Here is a 19,351-nt window from a genome sequence, read left to right as displayed (position 1 = left end):
GTCCCCCACGAAGTGTCGTTACCCATCGCTCCACAAAGGCCACGGCCCTTGCAGAGCAAGGGGAACCACTACTTCTAGGTTTCAGAGCAAGTGACGTAACCGACTGAAAGGCTGCTAGCGCGCACCACTGCTAGCTAGCTAGCCATTTCACATCCGTTACACATACACATACATATGCACATGTGAATGTGCAAGTAGAGATACTGGGGTGCAAAGGAGCATGATAAATAAATAAAAACAGTATGGGGATGAGGTAGTTGGATGGGCTATTTACAGATGGGCTATGTACAGGTGCAGTGATCTGTGAGCTGCTCTGACAGCTGGTGCTTAAAGCTAGTGAGGGAGTCTCCAGCTTTTGTGATTTTTGCAATTCGTTCCAGTCATTTGCAGCAGAGAACTGGAAGGAGAGGTGGCCAAAGGAAGAATTGGCTTTGGGGGTGACCAGTGAATGAGCTGAGATAAGGCAGGGCTTTACCTAGCAGAGACTTGTAGATGACCTGGAGCCACTGGGTTTGGCGCCGAGTATGAAGCGAGGGCCAGCCAACGAGAGCGTACAGGTCGCAGTGGTGGGTAGTATATGGGGTTTTGGTGACAAAACAGATGGCACTGTGATAGACTGCATCCAATTTGTTGAGTAGATTGTTGGAGGCTATTTTTTAAATGACATCGCCGAAGTCAAGGATCGGTAGGATTGTCAGTTTTACGAGGGTATGTTTTGCGGCGTGAATGAAGGATGCTTTGTTGCAAAATAGGAAGCCGATTCTAGATTTAATTTTGGATTGGAGATGTTTAATGTGAGTCTGGAAGGAGAGTTTATAGTCTAACCAGACACCTAGGTATTTGTAGTTGTCCACATATTCTAAGTCAGAACCGTCCAGAGTAGTGATGCTGGACGGGCGGGCAGGTGTGGGCAGCGATCGGTTGAAGAGCATGCATTTAGTTTTACTTGCATTTAAGAGCAGTTGGAGGCCACGGAAGGAGAGTTGTATGGCATTGAAGCTCGTCTGGAGGTTGGAGGTTCTATCAGGAGGTTGGTTAACACAATGTCCAAAGAAGGGCCAGAGGTATACAGAATGGTGTTGTCTTCGTAGTAATCCTTGTCCATTACTGTCCTGGTTGGTGATTTTTGTCCCATTTCACTGTAGAGCCTCTACCCCTGCTCAATATGCCTTAACCAACCATTTAGTTCCCCCTTCCACATATCTCTCATCATTACTCAATGCCTAGGTTTACCTCCACTGTATTCACATCCTACCATACCTTTGTCTGTACATTATGCCTTGAATCTATTCTATCGCGCCCAGAAACCTGCTCCTTTTACACTCTGTTCTGAACGTAATAGACGACCAGTTCTGATAGCCTTTAGCCGTACCAATATACACAGGCAGTTAGAAAAGCCAAGGCTAGCTTTTTCAAGCAGAAATTTGCTTCCTGCAACACAAACTCAAAATTGTTCTGGGACACTGTAAAGTCCATCGAGAATAAGAGCACCTCCTCCCAGCTGCCCACTACACTGAGGATAGGAAACTCTGTCACCACCGATTAATCCACTATAATTGAGAATTTCAATAAGCATTTTTCTACGGCTAGCCATGCTTTCCACCTGGCTACCCCTACCCCGGTCAACAGTACTGCACCCCCCCACAGCAACTCGCCCAAGCCTTCCCCATTTCTCCTCCCAAATCCAGTCAGCTGATGTTCTGAAAGAGCTGCAAAATCTGGACCCCTACAAATCAGCCGGGCTAGACAATCTGGACCCTTTCTTTCTAAAAGGATCTGCCGAAAATGTTGCAACCCCTATTACTAGCCTGTTCAACCTCTCTTTCGTGTCGTCTGAGATTCCCAAAGATTGGAAAGCAGCTGCGGTCATCCCCCTCTTCAAAGGGGGGGACACTCTTGACCCTAACAGCTACAGACCTATATCTATCCTACCCTGCCTGCCTAAGGTCTCCGAAAGCCAAGTTAACAAACAGATCACAGACCATTTCTAATCCCACCGTACCTTCTCCGCTATACAATCTGCTTTCCGAGCTGGTCATGGGTGCACCTCAGCCACGCTCAAGGTCCTAAACGATATCATAACCGCCATCGATAAGAAACAATACTGTGCAGCCGTATTCATTGACCTGGCCAAGGCTTTCGACTCTGTCAATCACCACATCCTCATCGGCAGACTCAATAGCCTTGGTTTCTCAAATGATTGCCTTGCCTGGTTCACCAACTACTTCTCTGAACATTTATGAGACATGATTCCCGGCAATAGATGAATCCTACCTGGCACTGTGGCTTACACTCGGCTACTTCTCTGACCAATTATTTCACACATAATTGTATGTTTGGGATACAGAGATGAGAAAAAGTCAAGGGGTGTGAATACTTTCTGAAGGCACTGTATATTTTTGTTTACAGTTTTTTACGATTGCTTACACACTAAAATGTCATGTAATGTAACTTTTCCCACGATTAGCAAAACCTTACACTCAAGGAGCAAAACACAAGGCTAGATTTGCACAACTCTAAGCACATTGTCAGCTTCACACTATTTGCAAAACATTACACACAGTGATTTGCAAAACACTAAACACACTTGTATACATCAGACACAGAAGTATATCATGATGTCACTTCCTTGCAATTCCAAAGCACTGACTGTCAAATTACCACACCTATGAGCCAATTTGTTAAACACAGCCATCAGGTGCACAAACACATGATAGCTAAATTGTAGACACACCAATCAGGTTTAAGCACTATAAAAATGCAGCAGGTAGGTTCACCTGCCTTCAACCAAAATGGAAGGAGTCAGAAGAAGAGTGAGGGTGAGAGGAGGAGTACACAGAGGAGGAGAAGGAGGTAGAGGAAGAGGCAGAGCCCGAGCCAGAGGTCGAGGAAGACCTGAAGCAGGAGGAGAACGTGCACAAAGAAGAAGAGGACCAAACTTATCAAATGAAATTCGTGCAACACTAGTGGACCATGTTGTGAACCACGGATTGACGCTGAGGGAGGCTGGACTGGGAGTTCAGCCAAATCTTAGCAGATATACAGTGGCATCTGTCATAAGGACTTTTCGACAGGAAAACAGGTAAAAGATCTGTCTACAGTTACAGTAATCAGCCGCTTATTGTATGCACCATATCCGCACTTGTGATACCCCTTCCTGTGACATTATACAGTAAGTTACATGTATTATTCTCTACATAGGATTGAGGGTCGGGAACGACATGGAGGAAGGGGGCCCATATTCACGCAAGAACAAGAGAGAGAGATAATAAACATGGTTTTGGCCAATAATGCTATCAGGCTCAGAGAACTACAAGCCAACATTATCGGTGACCATGCCATTTTCAATAATGTCCATCAGGTCTCTCAGTCAACACTGGCACGCATCCTGAAAAGACATCAGGTTGAAATGAAACAACTTTATCGAGTGCCTTTTGAGCGGAATTCAGAGAGGGCTCAGGTACCCCTCATTCAGGCCATGGAGGACGCCTGTGACCAAGTCGACGCCGCAGCTGTGCAAGGATGGATTCGACATGCAAGACGGTTCTTCCCGCGTTGTCTTGCTAATGACGATATTGCTTGTGATGTTGATGAAATTCTCTGGCCAGATCCAGCTAGGCGAAGAGATAATGTATAGTTTGTTTACTGTAGTATTTTCTGTACAATATTGTCATTTTTTTTCTGATTATTTTTTATGTTTGTTGTTGTAATTTACTGTAATTGTAACCTGTACTGGATACAGTATTGTACGTTTGTCTGTTTGCTGAGCTAACAGTGTTATGCACACTACTGTAGTAGCATGAAAACTGGGACATGTTTTGTTGTGATTCTCCATGTTGACATGTTGACTGATTTGGGTATATGGAGAGAAATAAATGATATTTTCCTCAGTCCGCAGCATTGGTCTTGTGTAGTGTTTGTATAGTTGCACTTTCTCTGTGTACTTCATTTACAGTACTCTAATCACTGACAATTAGACTTTCTAAAAGTGTTTTAGGTTAGCAACAGCAGTGTGTAACTGGTTCAAAAAGATTGAAGTCATATGAAATGTGTGTGTTTCGTATGGTAACAAAATATCATTTTTATGAAGTCGTGTATAGTTTTGACAAGTGTTCCATTTTGCAAATGAGCTGAAGTGTTGTGCTACTTTGGTGTAGGGTTGTGCTAATTGTGTGTAGTGTTTTGACAAACCGGGCCCTGTTTTCAAAATTGTGCTTAAACAATTGAAAAAAACTAACACTGTATATGGCTGGTACCATCATCAAATATAGATTTTTTAACAGATGGAACCCTGTGTGTGTGTCTACCAGTGGTGGGTTGGAAATAATCCTTTGTGCTGCTTGTTAATGCATTTAAAAACACGTGAAAAGATATATTGTGGAGAGCCAATGACTGAATTCTGCAAGAGGGAGAGAGAGTTGGCTTTTCTTTTATGATGACTCCAAGGCTTAGTAATGAAATGTTTTATTTATATTTCTCTGGATGTGAACTACTCTGACCAAGACTGTATCTGTGTTTTGCTTCCCCCTGCTGGTTTCCTGGAACACGCTTCCTGTTGAGGAAGATGCTACAGTGGATACGGCAGGAGAAGTTCCACCTGCATTAATTTCCAATGAGGGCACGCAGAGAAATGTGAGAGGGTTTGTGGGAAGCTGAGCGGTACGACCTCTGCTAGAGGAGCGGTAGAAAAGGTTAAGCTATATTCAAATTTCAAGCGAAGCGAAGCATTGTAGCGAAGTGTTGTCAAGAGGAGGCGCCGCCTCTGGTCAAAACCCACTGTCAGAGTAGGAGGTTCTGGTCTCCATTCAGTCCATGGCCACGTTTGGTGGGAGGTGCACAGGAAGCAGTTGACCCTCACAAGGTGTTGACCCTCACCAGGGGTTGACCCTCACCAGGGGTTGACCCTCACCAGGGGTTGACGCTCACCAGGGGTTGACGCTCACCAGGGGTTGACGCTCAACAGGGGTTGACCCTCACCAGGGGTTGACCCTCACCAGGGGTTGGCCCTAACCAGGGGTTGACGCTCACCAGGGGTTGACCCTAACCAGGGGTTGACGCTCACCAGGGGTTGACCCTCACCAGGGGTTGACGCTCACCAGGGGTTGACGCTCACCAGGGGTTGACCCTCACCAGGGGTTGACCCTCACCAGTGGTTGACCCTCACCAGGGGTTGACCCTCACCAGGGGTTGACGCTCACCAGGGGTTGACGCTCACCAGGTGTTGACCCTCACCAGGGGTTGACCCTCACCCCTGGTCTCATCTCTCCAAGCTTATGCTCTACACATATTCGTGCTGGAAGGCTTGTCTGTACATCGGCTTCGGGTCCGAACGCTGGATCGACTCCAACCTTGTATTCGCCTCGTTGAGGCACCAGTACTTCTACTTCTTCTGGTTCTCTGTGCATATCTTCACCACTGTGGGCGACATGACTACCTGTTTATGATGGCAGACCTGCTGATCACCATGCTGGTGTTTCCCTCCATCGTGGGACCAGACTGGCTAATCCTACCTCATCCAAACTTCTTCCATTTAAGAATGATGGAGGCCACTGTGTTCTTGGTGACCTTCAATGCTGCAGAAATGTTTTAGTACCCTTCCCCAGATCTGTACCTCGACACAATCCTGTCTCGGAGCTCTACGGACAATTCCTTTGACTTTGTGGTTCATGGCTCTGTCATGCACTGTCAACTGTGGGACCTTATATAGACAGGTGTCTGCCTTTCCAAATCATGTCCAATCAATTGAATTTACCACAGGTGGACTCAAATCAAGTTGTAGAAACATCTCAAGGACGATCAGTGGAAACAGGATGTACTGTACCTGAGCTCAATTTTGAGTCTCTGGATTTTTTTATTAATACATTTGCAAAAATGTCTAAAAACCTGTTTTCACTTTCATTGTGGGCATTCGTGTGTAGATTGATGGGGGGGGGGGGGGGGGAATGATTTAATCAATTTTAGAATAAGTCTTTAACGTAACAAAATGTGGAAAAAGTCAAGGTGGCTGAATACTTTCCAAATGCATTGTAAAACCACAAGAAACTACTCTTTTTCTGCACCAACCTTGACAGGAAAGTGCTAACCAACGTACCATGACGACATAGCCATTTTACCTTGATAGGGGAGCAGATAGTAATACACGTTAGTAATAAATAGAGATAGTAATAAATCAAAGTTTATTTGTCACGTGTGCCGAATACAACAGTTGTAGACCTTACAGTGAAATGCTTACTTACAGGCTCTAACCAATAGTGCAAAAAGGGTATTAGGTGAACAATAGGTAAGTAAGAAATAAAAACAACAGTGAAAAGACAGTGAAAAACAGTAGCGAGTCTGGGTACTCGGACTCGCTACTAGTCCGGGTAGGCATTTGATTACCTGTTCAGGAGTCTTATGGCTTGGGGGTAAAAACTATTGAGAAGCCTTTTTGTCCTAGACTTTGCACTCCAGTAATACATTCTATTATACATGAATCGACAGACATAGCAAAAGGGGGATACGTAGTCAGTTCCACAACTGAAAGCATTCAACTGAAATGTGTCTAACACATTTAACCCAACTCCTCTGAATCAAAGAGTTGTAGAGTGCTGCCATAATCAACATCCAGGGACCAGTAGTCATTGAGGGTTAATTTGCCTTGCTCAAGGGCAGAGCAGCAGATTTTTCCACTTTGCCAACTCTGGGATTTGAACCAGTGACCTTTCACTTACTGTCCGAACACACTTAACCGCTAGGCTACCTGCCACCTACTAGTCAATTCTAACTTTACATCAATGCTACTACAGTAATTTAAAATAGTCATTCTGAATAGTCATTGTAATCAAACCTCCATATATTTGAACAAATCTATTTAAAAGGTACATTTTATTGATTGGATGTTTCCAGTTGGGAACACCACATGAGAAAGGATTCTGTTAGGCATTTATACATTTTCACTTAGTGAGCCATCCAGAGCAGCCATCAGCTGCTGCAGCATTCTATTTCCGCGTTCCCTTTAAATTGCGCATAGCCTACGTAGTAGAGTGAAGGTGTGTTCCAGGAAGTGTAACGGGACACGGCCAGTGGACGCAGCCCCAGCCATACATCAGTGGCGTATTCATTAAGATTCTGTTGAAAAACTTTTTTAAACGGAAGAAAACGGAACGAAATGGGGAGGGACCTATCTGAGTTTGTCCAATTGAAACTAACGTTTTCGTTGCTAAACGCAATTGTTTGCAACTGTTTGGACTAATGATTACACCCCACGACTGTTTGCATGCATAAGCATTTACTAAAAACAAACCGGATTTTTACATGACATGGGGGGCTACCACTGATTATCAGAATCCACGATGGAGCCTCAAGAGGAGAAGCCCATTATATACACAATGGAGAACAAGCCGATTGTGACATGTGAGTGTTTTGTTGGTGGGATGACGTTGCAGTCGTTTTATTCAGCCGGACAGCTGTTTGTAGCGAGGTTTGTGAGTTTGACACTGAGCTCAGGCAAGGCAGCCAATTGCCGCCGCATATCAGTGGCCTTAAAAGAAGGGCTGGCTTTGTAACGCCAGCATCATTTCTTGCAGGACAGTGACCGTCGCCGCTTGACAAATTGAAAACGTTAATTGAACCATATCACCGTGTCTTTCATTATCATTTTATGATGAGATATGCATTAGACTACGCTACTATATCAGCTAATGTAGACAGATAATATTTGCTGTCCTCCTTACGCCACAGCTCGTGATGCAGTTTCATCAACCTGCTGTCATCATGTAAAAATGCACCTGCTTCAGACTGGACACATAACACCTAGCTTAGCCGGGGCCACACAAATGAATAAGTCTTTAGGCTATATACAGACAGTGGCTACAGTGTGAGCAGTGGTGTAAAAATACTTTAAAGTACTACTTAAGTCGTTTTTTTGGTATCTGTACTTTACTATTTATGTTTCACAACTTGTACTTTTACGTCACTACATTCCTAAAGAAAATAATGTACTTTAAACTCCATACATTTTCCCTGTCACCCAAAAGTACTTGTTACATTTTTTAATGCTTAGCAGGACAGAAAAATGCTCCACTTACATCCCTGGTCATCTATACTGCCTCTAATCTGCCGGACTCACTAAACACAAATGCTTCGTTTGTAAATGATATGGAAGTGTTGAAGCGTGCCCCTGCTTATCCGTAAATACGCTTTTAAAAAACAAACTAGAAAATCGTGGCGTCGGGTTTGCATTCAAAGCAATTTGAAATGATTTATACTTTTAATTTTTTCAATTACATTTACTCTTTAATACTGAGGTATATTTAAAACGAAATAGTTTTTAGACTAACTCCAGTTATTTTACTGGATGACTTTAATTTGAGACATTAAGGTATCTTTGTTTTTTACTCAAGTATGACAATCGGGTACTTTTTCCACCACTGAGTGTGTGTGTGTGTTGGGAGAAACTCCTCTGTTGGCCTTTCAAGTGAGCTTCTCAGAAAAGTTATTTTAAGGTTTGACCCTATTGGTGGTCTTGACAGCTCCGGCCTGCTTGTCCCTGGACCACCCTGACTGGTCAACAAGCTCTCACAGTCACGTCAGAATTAGGTTAAAAAATGTTTCTCAAAAGTCACATTTCAAAGTTGTTCCGAACATAAAAATGTCAAACTGTTTAAGGTTAAGTTTTAGGCATTAACTCTGAAATCGTAAGGTCAGGCATTAACTCCGAATGGTTAAGGTTTTGGGACAGATTTAAAACAAAAATCTCAAAAAACAAATTTCTATCACTGGATTCGAAACATGCAACTTTTGGCGCCGGACTCCCATCCACTATCCCCGTCCGTAAGGACCTTGCAAAACTGCAACCTATTTTAAGTTGTTTCTTGGTTAGTGGCTATTTATATCTTTATTTGGTCGAAATTGTGATAGCTACCTATGCAGGAAAAAAATGGTGGGAGAAAAAAGTGGTGTCTTTTGCTATGGTGGTTAGCTAATAGAAATACATATTGTGTCTTCCCTGTAAAACATTTTAAAAATCAGAAATGATGGCTGGATTCACAAGATGTGTATCTTTCATCTGGTGTCTTGGACTTGTGATTTAATGATATTTAGATGCTAGTATTTACTTGTGACGCTATGCTAGGCTATGCTAGTCAGTTTTTTTACTGATGGGGGTGCTCCCGGATCCGGGATTGTGACCAAGTAGAAGTTTTAAGGTAACAGCGCTCACTGTTGCCCCTATTATCCTGTTTCCACGTAATCTCCCAACGCCCATCTAACATGGATGTACGTCGAATACTGACTTGTATCACAGGTGACCTGGCTGGGTTGGTAGCCTATGGGCTTAATATACCATACTTCTAGTAGCCCGATTTTAAACTCAACTCTGCAATTTATTGTGCGGCGACTAGTGTGGAGCTCCGACGTCACATAAAATTGCGTAGAAAAAAAAAATAATAATAAAAAACGACTGATTGTTTTGTGTAATTGCGTGCTATTCTCTGGGTGCTGAAAATCAGTCGTTCTTGATTAGAAAACGTAATTTTATAAGACGTCGGAGCTCTAGTCCGCCGCCACTAGTCGCCGCACGTTTCCATCATAAATCATTGAGTTTAGTCAGCTATACTACTGGCAGCCTATAGGTTTCCTATACTTCATTTGAGGGATGAATGGATGAGGAAGTCAGTGATTCAAATATAAGTAGAATGACCTCCGGTATGCTTGATACGAACTGTCATCATTTCCATTGTAGCCAGAAAACCTTAGTGTTTGTTTATGAGCTTCAGTTCTCTTCTCTCTGGGGGACCATACCAGGGCTGTTGTCTCTGGGGGACCATACCAGGGCTGTGTGCAGTTTTACTATTAGAGGCGACAACAGGATGTACTAGCAGAGCTATACAGCGTTGGTCTCTGAACAGCCCTATTTACAAGGGCAAAGTCTCAGCGTTATGGTGCAGCGCAGCCTTACAGCACTTGTATGATTGAAAGGTCAATTAGATTTGAAGTCCAATGGCTGTTTGCCTGTGACAGACACACAAAACAGCAGCAATAGAAGCCTCACAAGGGACATACTACATTCTCCCAGTGCATGTGTACCACAAGTGTATTAGAATATTCCCACAGCTTCATTATGTCAAGCCCTGTTATGTTTCTTAGTCCTGAATGCCCAGCAGTGGGCTTTGCTTTGCTGTTGTCTAAGTAACAACAGAATGCTATTACCGAGACACAGAATTTGGTTCTGGGAGTCTGGTGGGAGATGGGGTACCTCCTATCATATCAACCTTTAACCACACAAGGAAAGGTTGGCTCTGGGAGTCTGGTGGGAGATGGGGTACCTCCTGTCATATCAACCTTTAACCACACAAGGAAAGGTTGGCTCTGGGAGTCTGGTGGGAGATGGGGTACCTCCTGTCATATCAACCTTTAACCACACAGGAACAGGTTGGTTCTGGGAGTCTGGTGGGAGATGGGGTACCTCCTGTCATATCAACCTTTAACCACACAAGGAAAGCTTGGTTCTGGGAGTCTGGTGGGGGACGGGGTACCCTCTGTCATATCAACCTTTAACCACACAAGGAAAGGTTGGTTCTGGGAGTCTGGTGGGAGATGGGGTACCCCCTGTCATATCAACCTTTAACCACACAGGAACAGGTTGGTTCTGGGAGTCTGGTGGGGGATGGGGTACCCCCTGTCATATCAACCTTTAACCACACAGGAACAGGTTGGCTCTGGGAGTCTGGTGGGGGATGGGGTACCCCCTGTCATATCACCCTTTAACCACACAAGGAAAGCTTGGTTCTGGGAGTCTGGTGGGGGACGGGGTACCCCCTGTCATATCAACCTTTAACCACACAAGGAAAGGTTGGTTCTGGGAGTCTGGTGGGAGATGGGGTACCCCCTGTCATATCAACCTTTAACCACACAGGAACAGGTTGGTTCTGGGAGTCTGGTGGGAGATGGGGTACCCCCTGTCATATCAACCTTTAACCACACAAGGAAAGGTTGGTTCTGGGAGTCTGGTGGGAGATGGGGTACCCCCTGTCATATCAACCTTTAACCACACAAGGAAAGGTTGGTTCTGGGAGTCTGGTGGGGGATGGGGTACCCCCTGTCATATCAACCTTTAACCACACAAGGAAAGGTTGGTTCTGGGAGTCTGGTGGGGGATGGGGTACCCCCTGGCATATCAACCTTTAACCACACAAGGAAAGGTTGGTTCTGGGAGTCTGGTGGGAGATGGGGTACCCCCTGTCATATCAACCTTTAACCACACAAGGAAAGGTTGGTTCTGGGAGTCTGGTGTGGGATGGGGTACCCCCTGTCATATCAACCTTTAACCACACAAGGAAAGGTTGGTTCTGGGAGTCTGGTGTGGGATGGGGTACCCCCTGTCATATCAACCTTTAACCACACAAGGAAAGCTTGGTTCTGGGAGTCTGGTGGGAGATGGGGTACCCCCTGTCATATCAACCTTTAACTACACAGGAACAGGTTGGTTCTGGGAGTCTGGTGGGGGATGGGGTACCCCGTGTCATATCAACCTTTAACCACACAGGAACAGGTTGGTTCTGGGAGTCTGGTGGGAGATGGGGTACCCCCTGTCATATCAACCTTTAATTGACGTGTCTGGAAACAACACCAGGACAGAGGGGTGATAGCCAGCAGGGCTTATTGAGTCTGTAGCTGGATCATAGGGCAGGGCTATTCAATCCAGTCCTGAAGTTCAACTGGCTATTTTAAATGAACATATAATCCTGTGTTGACAGGTTTATTGGGTATCAGGGGATTTTCTGTTCCCCTCATTCTCTCTCTTCCTTCCCTCACTCTCTTTCCTCCTTCCTTCCTTTCCAACCCTCCTCTTCCCTAATCTCCCCCCTCTCTCCACAAGGCGCTGGGGACCAGGCCTTGTTCACTTCTCTCTACACCCCATTGGCCCAGCAGCTTCCCAGGGAACCAATGGAATGGAGGAGGTGAGTGCTGACAAGTAATTGGTCTAATTGAAACATTTTTTTTTTTTTTTGGTACTGCTGAATGACTTTGTCGACTAAATGTTGGCTTTCTGATCTATGCTAGATAAGAGCATCTCGGTGTATAAGCATTATAATGTATAAACTCCTTTATAGAACCACTATATCGTAATCCTTTTTCCCGTTGTTGATCTCAGGTCGTATGGACGAGCACCAAGGACGATCCATTTAGAGGCCAACTTTGTCCAGTTCAAAGAGGAACTCCTCCCTAAAGAGGGAAACAAAGCCCTCCTCACTTTCCCCTTCCTCCATATCTACTGGACGGACTGCTGTGTACGTGGTGCTGTGTCCGTTTTACTGTAAACACACACACACACACACATTCTTGTACCACTAACCTTGTGGGGGACACACAATTCAGTCCCATTCAAAATCCTATTTTCCCTAACCCTTTAACCCTAACCCAAAAACCTAACCCTAAAATTAACCCCAGCTGCTAACCCTTAATTTAATTCTAACCTTTACTCTAACCTTAACTCTAAACCCCCTAGAAATAGTATTTGACCTCGTGGGGACTAACAAAAGTTACCCAGTTGGTCAAATTTTAGTTTGTTTATTATTCTTGTGGGGACTTGAACACGTGTACACACACGTGTACACACACGTGTACACACACACGTGTATACACACACACACACACACATAAATTCTACTCTACCCTCCATTAAATAACCGGTGTGATGTAACAGCCTAGCTAGATGATTGGATCCAGAGTGGATTATTAGTATTATTCTCAGTGCAGGCAGCAGATGGATGGCTGACAGACACAACACATTACATGTTGTGTATTCCACCTGGTTCAAATATAGTTTGCATTTAGTCTCAGGAGGATTCCTCTACTATTCTCCTGAGTGTCTGTCTGTCCGTCCGTACGTACGTACGTAAGTAAGTAACCTGGCTGGCCCCTCAGTTTGTTCAGGGAGATCAGTGGAAAAGTGCTGAGGAAACAGAAATTTGTTGATGTACTGAAAGGGCGGTTCACTTGTTTTAAGTACAGTCCAGTCAGCGACTCGTGACCGACATGGATAGCTATTGCAGAGAGCCTTTTTTTGTTTTAGAAGCACTTTAGTACATCAAGGCTGTTGGACTCATTAAAGAGTAAATGTCATTCATCCAGGGCATTTGATAGTAATGACTCCTATAGAGGTTTGCACCACTACTATATCCTGGCATTTGATGCCCTGAAAAGGGACTGGAGATACATAGCGTTTTGTTTTGTTTTTACTCGTAATGTGAGAGAGTTACTTTATGATTGTCTGAACAGTGAACACACAAAACATACCTCATTGTTATTGTTATTATTATTATTATAATTATTAATATTATTGTTATTATTGTTGTTATTGTTATTATTATAAGTATTACTATGATTGTTATTGCCGATATTGTTGTTGTTATTATTATTGTTATTGTTATTATTATTATTACTATGGCTGATATTGTTATTATTACTTTTATTAGTATTGTCATTATTAGTATTATTGTTATTATTAGTATTATTAGTGGTATTATTAATGTTGTTATTGTTAATGTTATTGTTATTATTAATGATGTTATTGTTGTTATTGTTATTATTATTGTTATTGTTAGTATTAATGTTGTTATTGTTATTATTCTTATTATTGTTATTGTTATTATTAATGGTGTTATTGTTATTATTAATGTTGTTATTGTTATTATTATTGTTATTATTGTTGTGGCTGTTATTATACTTATTGTTAATATTGATGTGGTTATTATTGTGATTATTGTTAATATTATTATTATTGTTGTTATTACGGTTATTGTTAATTATAGTGTTATTGTTATTGCTGGTATTATTGTTTTTATTATTATTGCTGTTATTGTTTATTATTATTATTGTTGTTATGGTTGGTATTATTGTTATTATTATTATTGCTGTTATTATTATTATTATTATTATTATTATTATGGGTTCAGAAAGGACTAACCAATGAGTTCTAACAGATTAGAAATTATTTCTAAACAACTTTATGAATGAATAATGAACTGTCAATAAACCCTCTAGGACATAGAGGTGTACAAGACGTCAGTCAGGGACAACATGATGAGGTGGCAGGGCAACCTGCGGCTCCACGGGTCAGCTGACTGGGTCATTGTTGTCGTGGAGACCAGCGACACCAAGAAGAAGAACAAGACCAACATCCTGCCTCGCTCCTCCTTAGTGGACAAGATCCGCAACGACTTCTGTAACAAGCAGAATGACCGGTGAGACACACAAGATACAAACAACATGGACGCTGGAAATGAGACACACAAATAGCCAGAAGAAAGAATTGTTCTGACAGGTCAGATACAAATGTCTCCCCTCTCTCTCCTTCTCTCTCCTCTCTCTCTCCTTCTCTCCTTCTCTCTCTCTCTCTCCTTCTCTCTCTCTTTCTCTCTACTCTCTCTCTTTTTCTCTCCTCTCTCTCTTTCTCTCTCTCTCTCTCTCTCCTTCTCTCTCTCTTTTTCTCTCCTCTCTCTCCTTCTCTCCTTCTCTCTCTCCTTTTCTCTCCTCTCTCTCCTCTCCTTCTCTCTCTCTCTTTCTCACCTAGTTGTGTGGTTCTGTCAGACCCTCTAAAGGAATCGTCCAGGTCTCAGGAGTCGTGGAGTGCCTTCCTGCTGAAGCTGAGGACTCTACTGCTGATGTCCTTCACTCAGAACCTGGGACGCTTCGAGGAGGACATGCGCACCCTCCGGGAGAAACGCAATCAGCCCGGCTGGAGCTTCTGTGACTACTTCATGGTACAGGTAGGTCTGTACCTGCCAGTCTTTGTGTCTCAGGTGAGAGCATGTCTCAGGTGAATCTGGGTTTTATACAGGGAGAAGAGGGTGTGTGTGTGTGTGTGTTTATATATATATATATATATAGTGTATACACTACCATTCAAAAGTTTGGAGTCACTTAGAAATGTTGTCACGTCCTGACCCTAGTTCTTATGTGTTTTGCTTGTTTTAGTGTTGGTCAGGACGTGAGCTGGGTGGGCATTCTATGTTGTGTGTCTAGTTTGTCTGTTTCTGTGTTCGGCCTAATATGGTTCTCAATCACTGTCAATCGTTGTCCCTGATTGAGAATCATATATAGGTGGCTTGTTTTGTGTTGGGATTTTGTGGGTGGTTGTTTCCTGTGTCAGTGTTTGTGCCACACGGGACTGTGACGGTTAGTTTGTTTGTTATTTTGTATAGTGTCTTGTCTTCGTGTATATTAAATCATGGAAAATTACCACGCTGCACATTGGTCCTCCGATCCTTCTCGCCTCTCCTCATCCGAGGAGGAGGAAGAGCTAGACTGCCGTTACAAATGTCCTTGTTTTTGAAAGAAAAGCACATTTTTTGGTCCATTAAAATAACATAAAATTGATCAGAAATACAGTGTAGACATTGTTAATGTTATAATTTACTATTGTAGCTGGAAACAACTGATTTTTAATGGAAAATCTACATAGGCGTACAGAGGCCCATTATCAGCAACCATCACTCCTGTGTTCCAATGGCACATTGTGTTAGCTAATCCAAGTTTAGCATTTTAAAAGGCTAATTGATTATTAGAAAACCCTTTTGCAATTATGTTAGCACAGCTGAAAGCTGTTGTTCTGATTTAAAGAAGCAATACAACTGGACTTAGACTAGTTGACTAGTTGAGTATCTGGAGCATCAGCATTTGTGAGTTCGATTACAGGCTCAAAATGTCCAGAAACAAATAACTTTCTTCTGAAACTCACCAGTCTATTCTTGTTCTGAGAATAGAAGGCTATTCCATGGGAGAAATTACCAAGAAACTGAAGATCTTGTACAACGCTGTGTACTACTCCCTTCACAGAACAGCGCAAACTGGCTCTAACCAGAATAGAAAGAGGAGTGGGAGGCCTCGGTGCACAACTGAGCAAGAGGACGAGTACATTAGAGTGTCTAGTTTGAGAAACAGACGCCTCGCAAGTCCTCAACTGGCAAATTCAGTAAATAGCACCCGCAAAACACCAGTCTCAACGTCAACAGTGAAGAGGCGACTCCGGGATGCTGACCCTCAACTTTTGAACGTGTGTGTGTGTGTGTGTGTGTGTGTGTGTGTGTGTGGTGTGTGTGTGTGTGGGGGTGTGTACTAATCAGTTTCTGAACTGTAGGTTTGATCACGTGTGACGTGTTGTGTGTATCTGATCTGTGTTTTGTTGTGTGCAGGAGGAGTTGGTCTTTCTGTTTGAGATGTAGGTTTGATCACGTGTGATGTTTTGTTGTGTGCAGGAGGAGTTGGCCTTTGTGTTTGAGATGCTACAGCAGTGTGAGGATGCCCTGGTCCAGTACGACGAGCTGGACGCGCTCTTCACTCAGTATGTTCTCAACTTCGGGGCTGGAGGTACATGTATAGACACTCCCTCTCACGCTTTAGAATCATATCAAATGTATTTATATAGCCCTTCTTACATCAGCTGATATCTCAAAGTGCTGTACAGAAACCCAGCCTAAAACCCCAAACAGCAAGCAATGCAGGTTTAGAAGCACGGTGGCTAGGAAAAACTCCCTAGAAAGGCCAAAACCTAGGAAGAAACCTAGAGAGGAACCAGGCTATGAGGGGTGGCCAGTCCTCTTCTGGCTGTGCCGGGTGGAGATTATAACAGAACATGGCCAAGATGTTCAAATGCTCATAAATGACCAGCATGGTCAAATAATAGTAATCACAGTGAACAGGTCAGGGTTCCATAGCCTCAGGCAGAACAGTTGACACTGGAGCAGCAGCACGGCCAGGTGGACTGGGGACAACAAGGAGTCATCATGCCAGGTAGTCCTGAGGCATGGTCCTAGGGCTCAGGTCCTCGGGCTCAGGTATAAGTCATCTAATAAGTGTCTTTGGAAAGTATTCAGACCCCTTGACTTTTTCCACATTTTGTTAGGTTACAGCCTTATTCTAAAATTGATTAAATAGTTTTTTCCCTCATCAGTCTACACACAATACCCCATCATGACAAAGCAAAATCAGGTTTTTAGACATTTTTTCTCATTTACTAAAAACAAATAACAGATTTGTAACACATTTACACCAGTATTCAGACCCTTTTCTCTGAGACTTGAAATGGAGCTCAGGTGCATCCTGTTTCCATTGATCATCCTTGAGATGTTTCTACAACTTGATTGGAGTCCAGCTGTGGTCAATTCAATTGATTGGACATGATTTGGAAAGGCACACACCTGTCTATATAAGGTCACACGGATGACTATGCATGTCATAGCAAAAACCAAGCCACAAGGTTGAAGGAATTGTCCGTAGAGCTCCGAGACAGGATTGTGTCGAGTTACAAATCTGGGAAGGGTACCAGAAAATGCAGCATTTTTGGTCCACAAGAACACATTGGCCTCCATCATTCTTAAATGGAAGAAGTTTGGAACCACCAAGACTCTTCCTAGAGCTGGCCGCCCGGCCAAACTGAGCAATCGGGGGAGAAGGACCTTGGTCAGGGAGGTGACCAAGTACCCGATGGTCACTCTGACAGAGCTTTAGAGTTCCTCTGTGGAGATGTGATAACCTTCCAGAAGGACAACCATCTCTGCAGTACTCCACCAATCAAGCTTTTATGGTAGAGTGACCAGACGGAAGCCACTCCTCAGTAAAAGGCACATGACAGCCCGCTTGGAGTTTGCCGAAATGTAACTAAAGACTCTCCGAGAAACGAGATTCTCTGGCCTGAATGACAAGCGTCATCTCTATAGGAAACCTGGCACCATCCCTACGGTGAAGCATGGTGGTGGCAGCATCATGCTTTGGGGATGTAGCAAAAATAATTAAAAATGTGTTTTTGCTTTGTCTTTATTAGGTAATGTGTGTAGATTGATGAGGATAAAATGTTTTTAATCCATTTTAGAATAAGGCTGTAACATTACAAAATGTGGTAAAGTCAAGGGGTCTAAATACTTTCCGAAGGTACTGTATAATGCCATTCAGCAGACACTTTAATCCTGATCAATTTACAGTCATGCGTGCATACGTTTTACGGACGGGTGGTCCCGGGAATCGAACCCACAATCCTGGCTTTGCAAACACAATGCTCCACCAATTGAGTCAAAGGACCACATAAATATATAGCCACCTCCCGTGTGGTGCAGTGGTCTAAAGCTGTGCCACTAGAGATCCTGGTTCGAGTTCAGGCTCTGTCGCAGCTGGCCGCAACCGGGAGACCCACAATTGGCTCAGCGTCGTCTGGGTAAGGGGAGGGTTTGGCCGGCAGGGATGTCCTTGTCCCATCGCGCTCTAGCGACTCCTGTGACGGGCCGGGCGTATGCACGCTGACACAGTCTCCAGGTGTTTCCTCCAACACATTGGTGCGGCTGGCTTTCGGGTTAAGCGAGCATTGTGTCAAGAAGCAGTGCGGCTCGGCTGGGTCGTGTTTCGGAAGACGCACGGCTCTTGACCTTCGCCTCTCCCGAGTCCATACGGGAGTTGCAGCGATAAGACAAGACTGTAACTACCAATTGGCCAACATGAAAATGGGGAGAAAAAGGGGTAATAATAAATAAATAAATAAGTGCCACAAACTGCCTCACAGAGCGGCACGTCTTGCTCTTCATTGATATAAATATTATGCAGCCAGTCTCTCTTGGTTAAGAGTTGAGGAGAGACTGACTGCATCACTCCTTTTTATAAGAAACATTAATGTGTTGAAAATCCCAAAATTGTTTGCATAGTCAACTTACACACAGCTCTGACACACACACTTACCCCACCAGACATGCCACCAGGGGTCTTTTCACAGTCCCTTACACACAGCTCTGACACACACACACTTCCCCCACCAGACATGCCACCAGGGGTCTTTTCATAGTCCCCAAATCCAGAACAAATTCAAGAAAACGTACAGTATTATATAGAGCCATTGTTGCATGGAACTCTGTTCCATCTCATATTGCTCAAATAAACAGCAAACCTGGTTTCAATAAATAGATCAAGCAACACCTTACAGCACAATGCCTCTCCCCTATCTGACCTAGATAGTCTACATATCAACACAAACTATGTGTGTCTTTTTTTTTATATTGATGTAGTTCTGTCCTTGACTTGTTCTTGTCTATTAATGTCCTGTATTATGTCATGCTTCATGTTTTGTGTAGACCCCAGGAAGAGTAGCTGCTGCTTTCGCAACAGCTAATGGGGATCCTAATAAAATACCCCCCCCCCAAAAAAAAAATAACTCAAGCTTTATAATTCAGCGACTCAATAGATTAAAATCAGCATCTAGTTGTGTCTTTCTGCTCGTCTCTGTGTCTGTGTGTAGACGGGGCCAACTGGCTGGGTTCCTTCTGCTCCCCGGTGAAGAGATGGACTGGCTTGCTCCTGCGGCGCCCCATAGACATGGAGAAGAGAGATG

General features: G+C 43.6%; 1 protein-coding gene across 1 annotated transcript in view; it reads left to right on the top strand.

Annotated features, from left to right (window-relative positions):
• Positions 1 to 7,048: 7,048 nt before the first annotated feature.
• Positions 7,049 to 19,351, top strand: part of LOC129816731 (trafficking protein particle complex subunit 10-like) — a 36,266-nt gene continuing 23,963 nt past the window's right edge. Inside the window, exons 1-7 of the mRNA XM_055871550.1 lie at positions 7,049 to 7,392; positions 11,858 to 11,939; positions 12,134 to 12,269; positions 14,026 to 14,225; positions 14,555 to 14,750; positions 16,239 to 16,350; positions 19,259 to 19,351. The exon at positions 19,259 to 19,351 is cut by the window's right edge and continues 155 nt beyond it. Coding sequence (XP_055727525.1) covers positions 7,332 to 7,392; positions 11,858 to 11,939; positions 12,134 to 12,269; positions 14,026 to 14,225; positions 14,555 to 14,750; positions 16,239 to 16,350; positions 19,259 to 19,351 — 880 coding nt within the window. The 5' untranslated portion in view covers positions 7,049 to 7,331. The remainder of the gene's footprint in view (positions 7,393 to 11,857; positions 11,940 to 12,133; positions 12,270 to 14,025; positions 14,226 to 14,554; positions 14,751 to 16,238; positions 16,351 to 19,258) is intronic.

Source organism: Salvelinus fontinalis, chromosome 19, assembly GCF_029448725.1.
Source record: "Salvelinus fontinalis isolate EN_2023a chromosome 19, ASM2944872v1, whole genome shotgun sequence".
NCBI classification, from domain to species: domain Eukaryota; kingdom Metazoa; phylum Chordata; class Actinopteri; order Salmoniformes; family Salmonidae; genus Salvelinus; species Salvelinus fontinalis.
The sequence above is the reverse complement of the archived record's forward strand: the minus strand, read 5'-3'. Positions and strand labels throughout refer to the sequence as shown.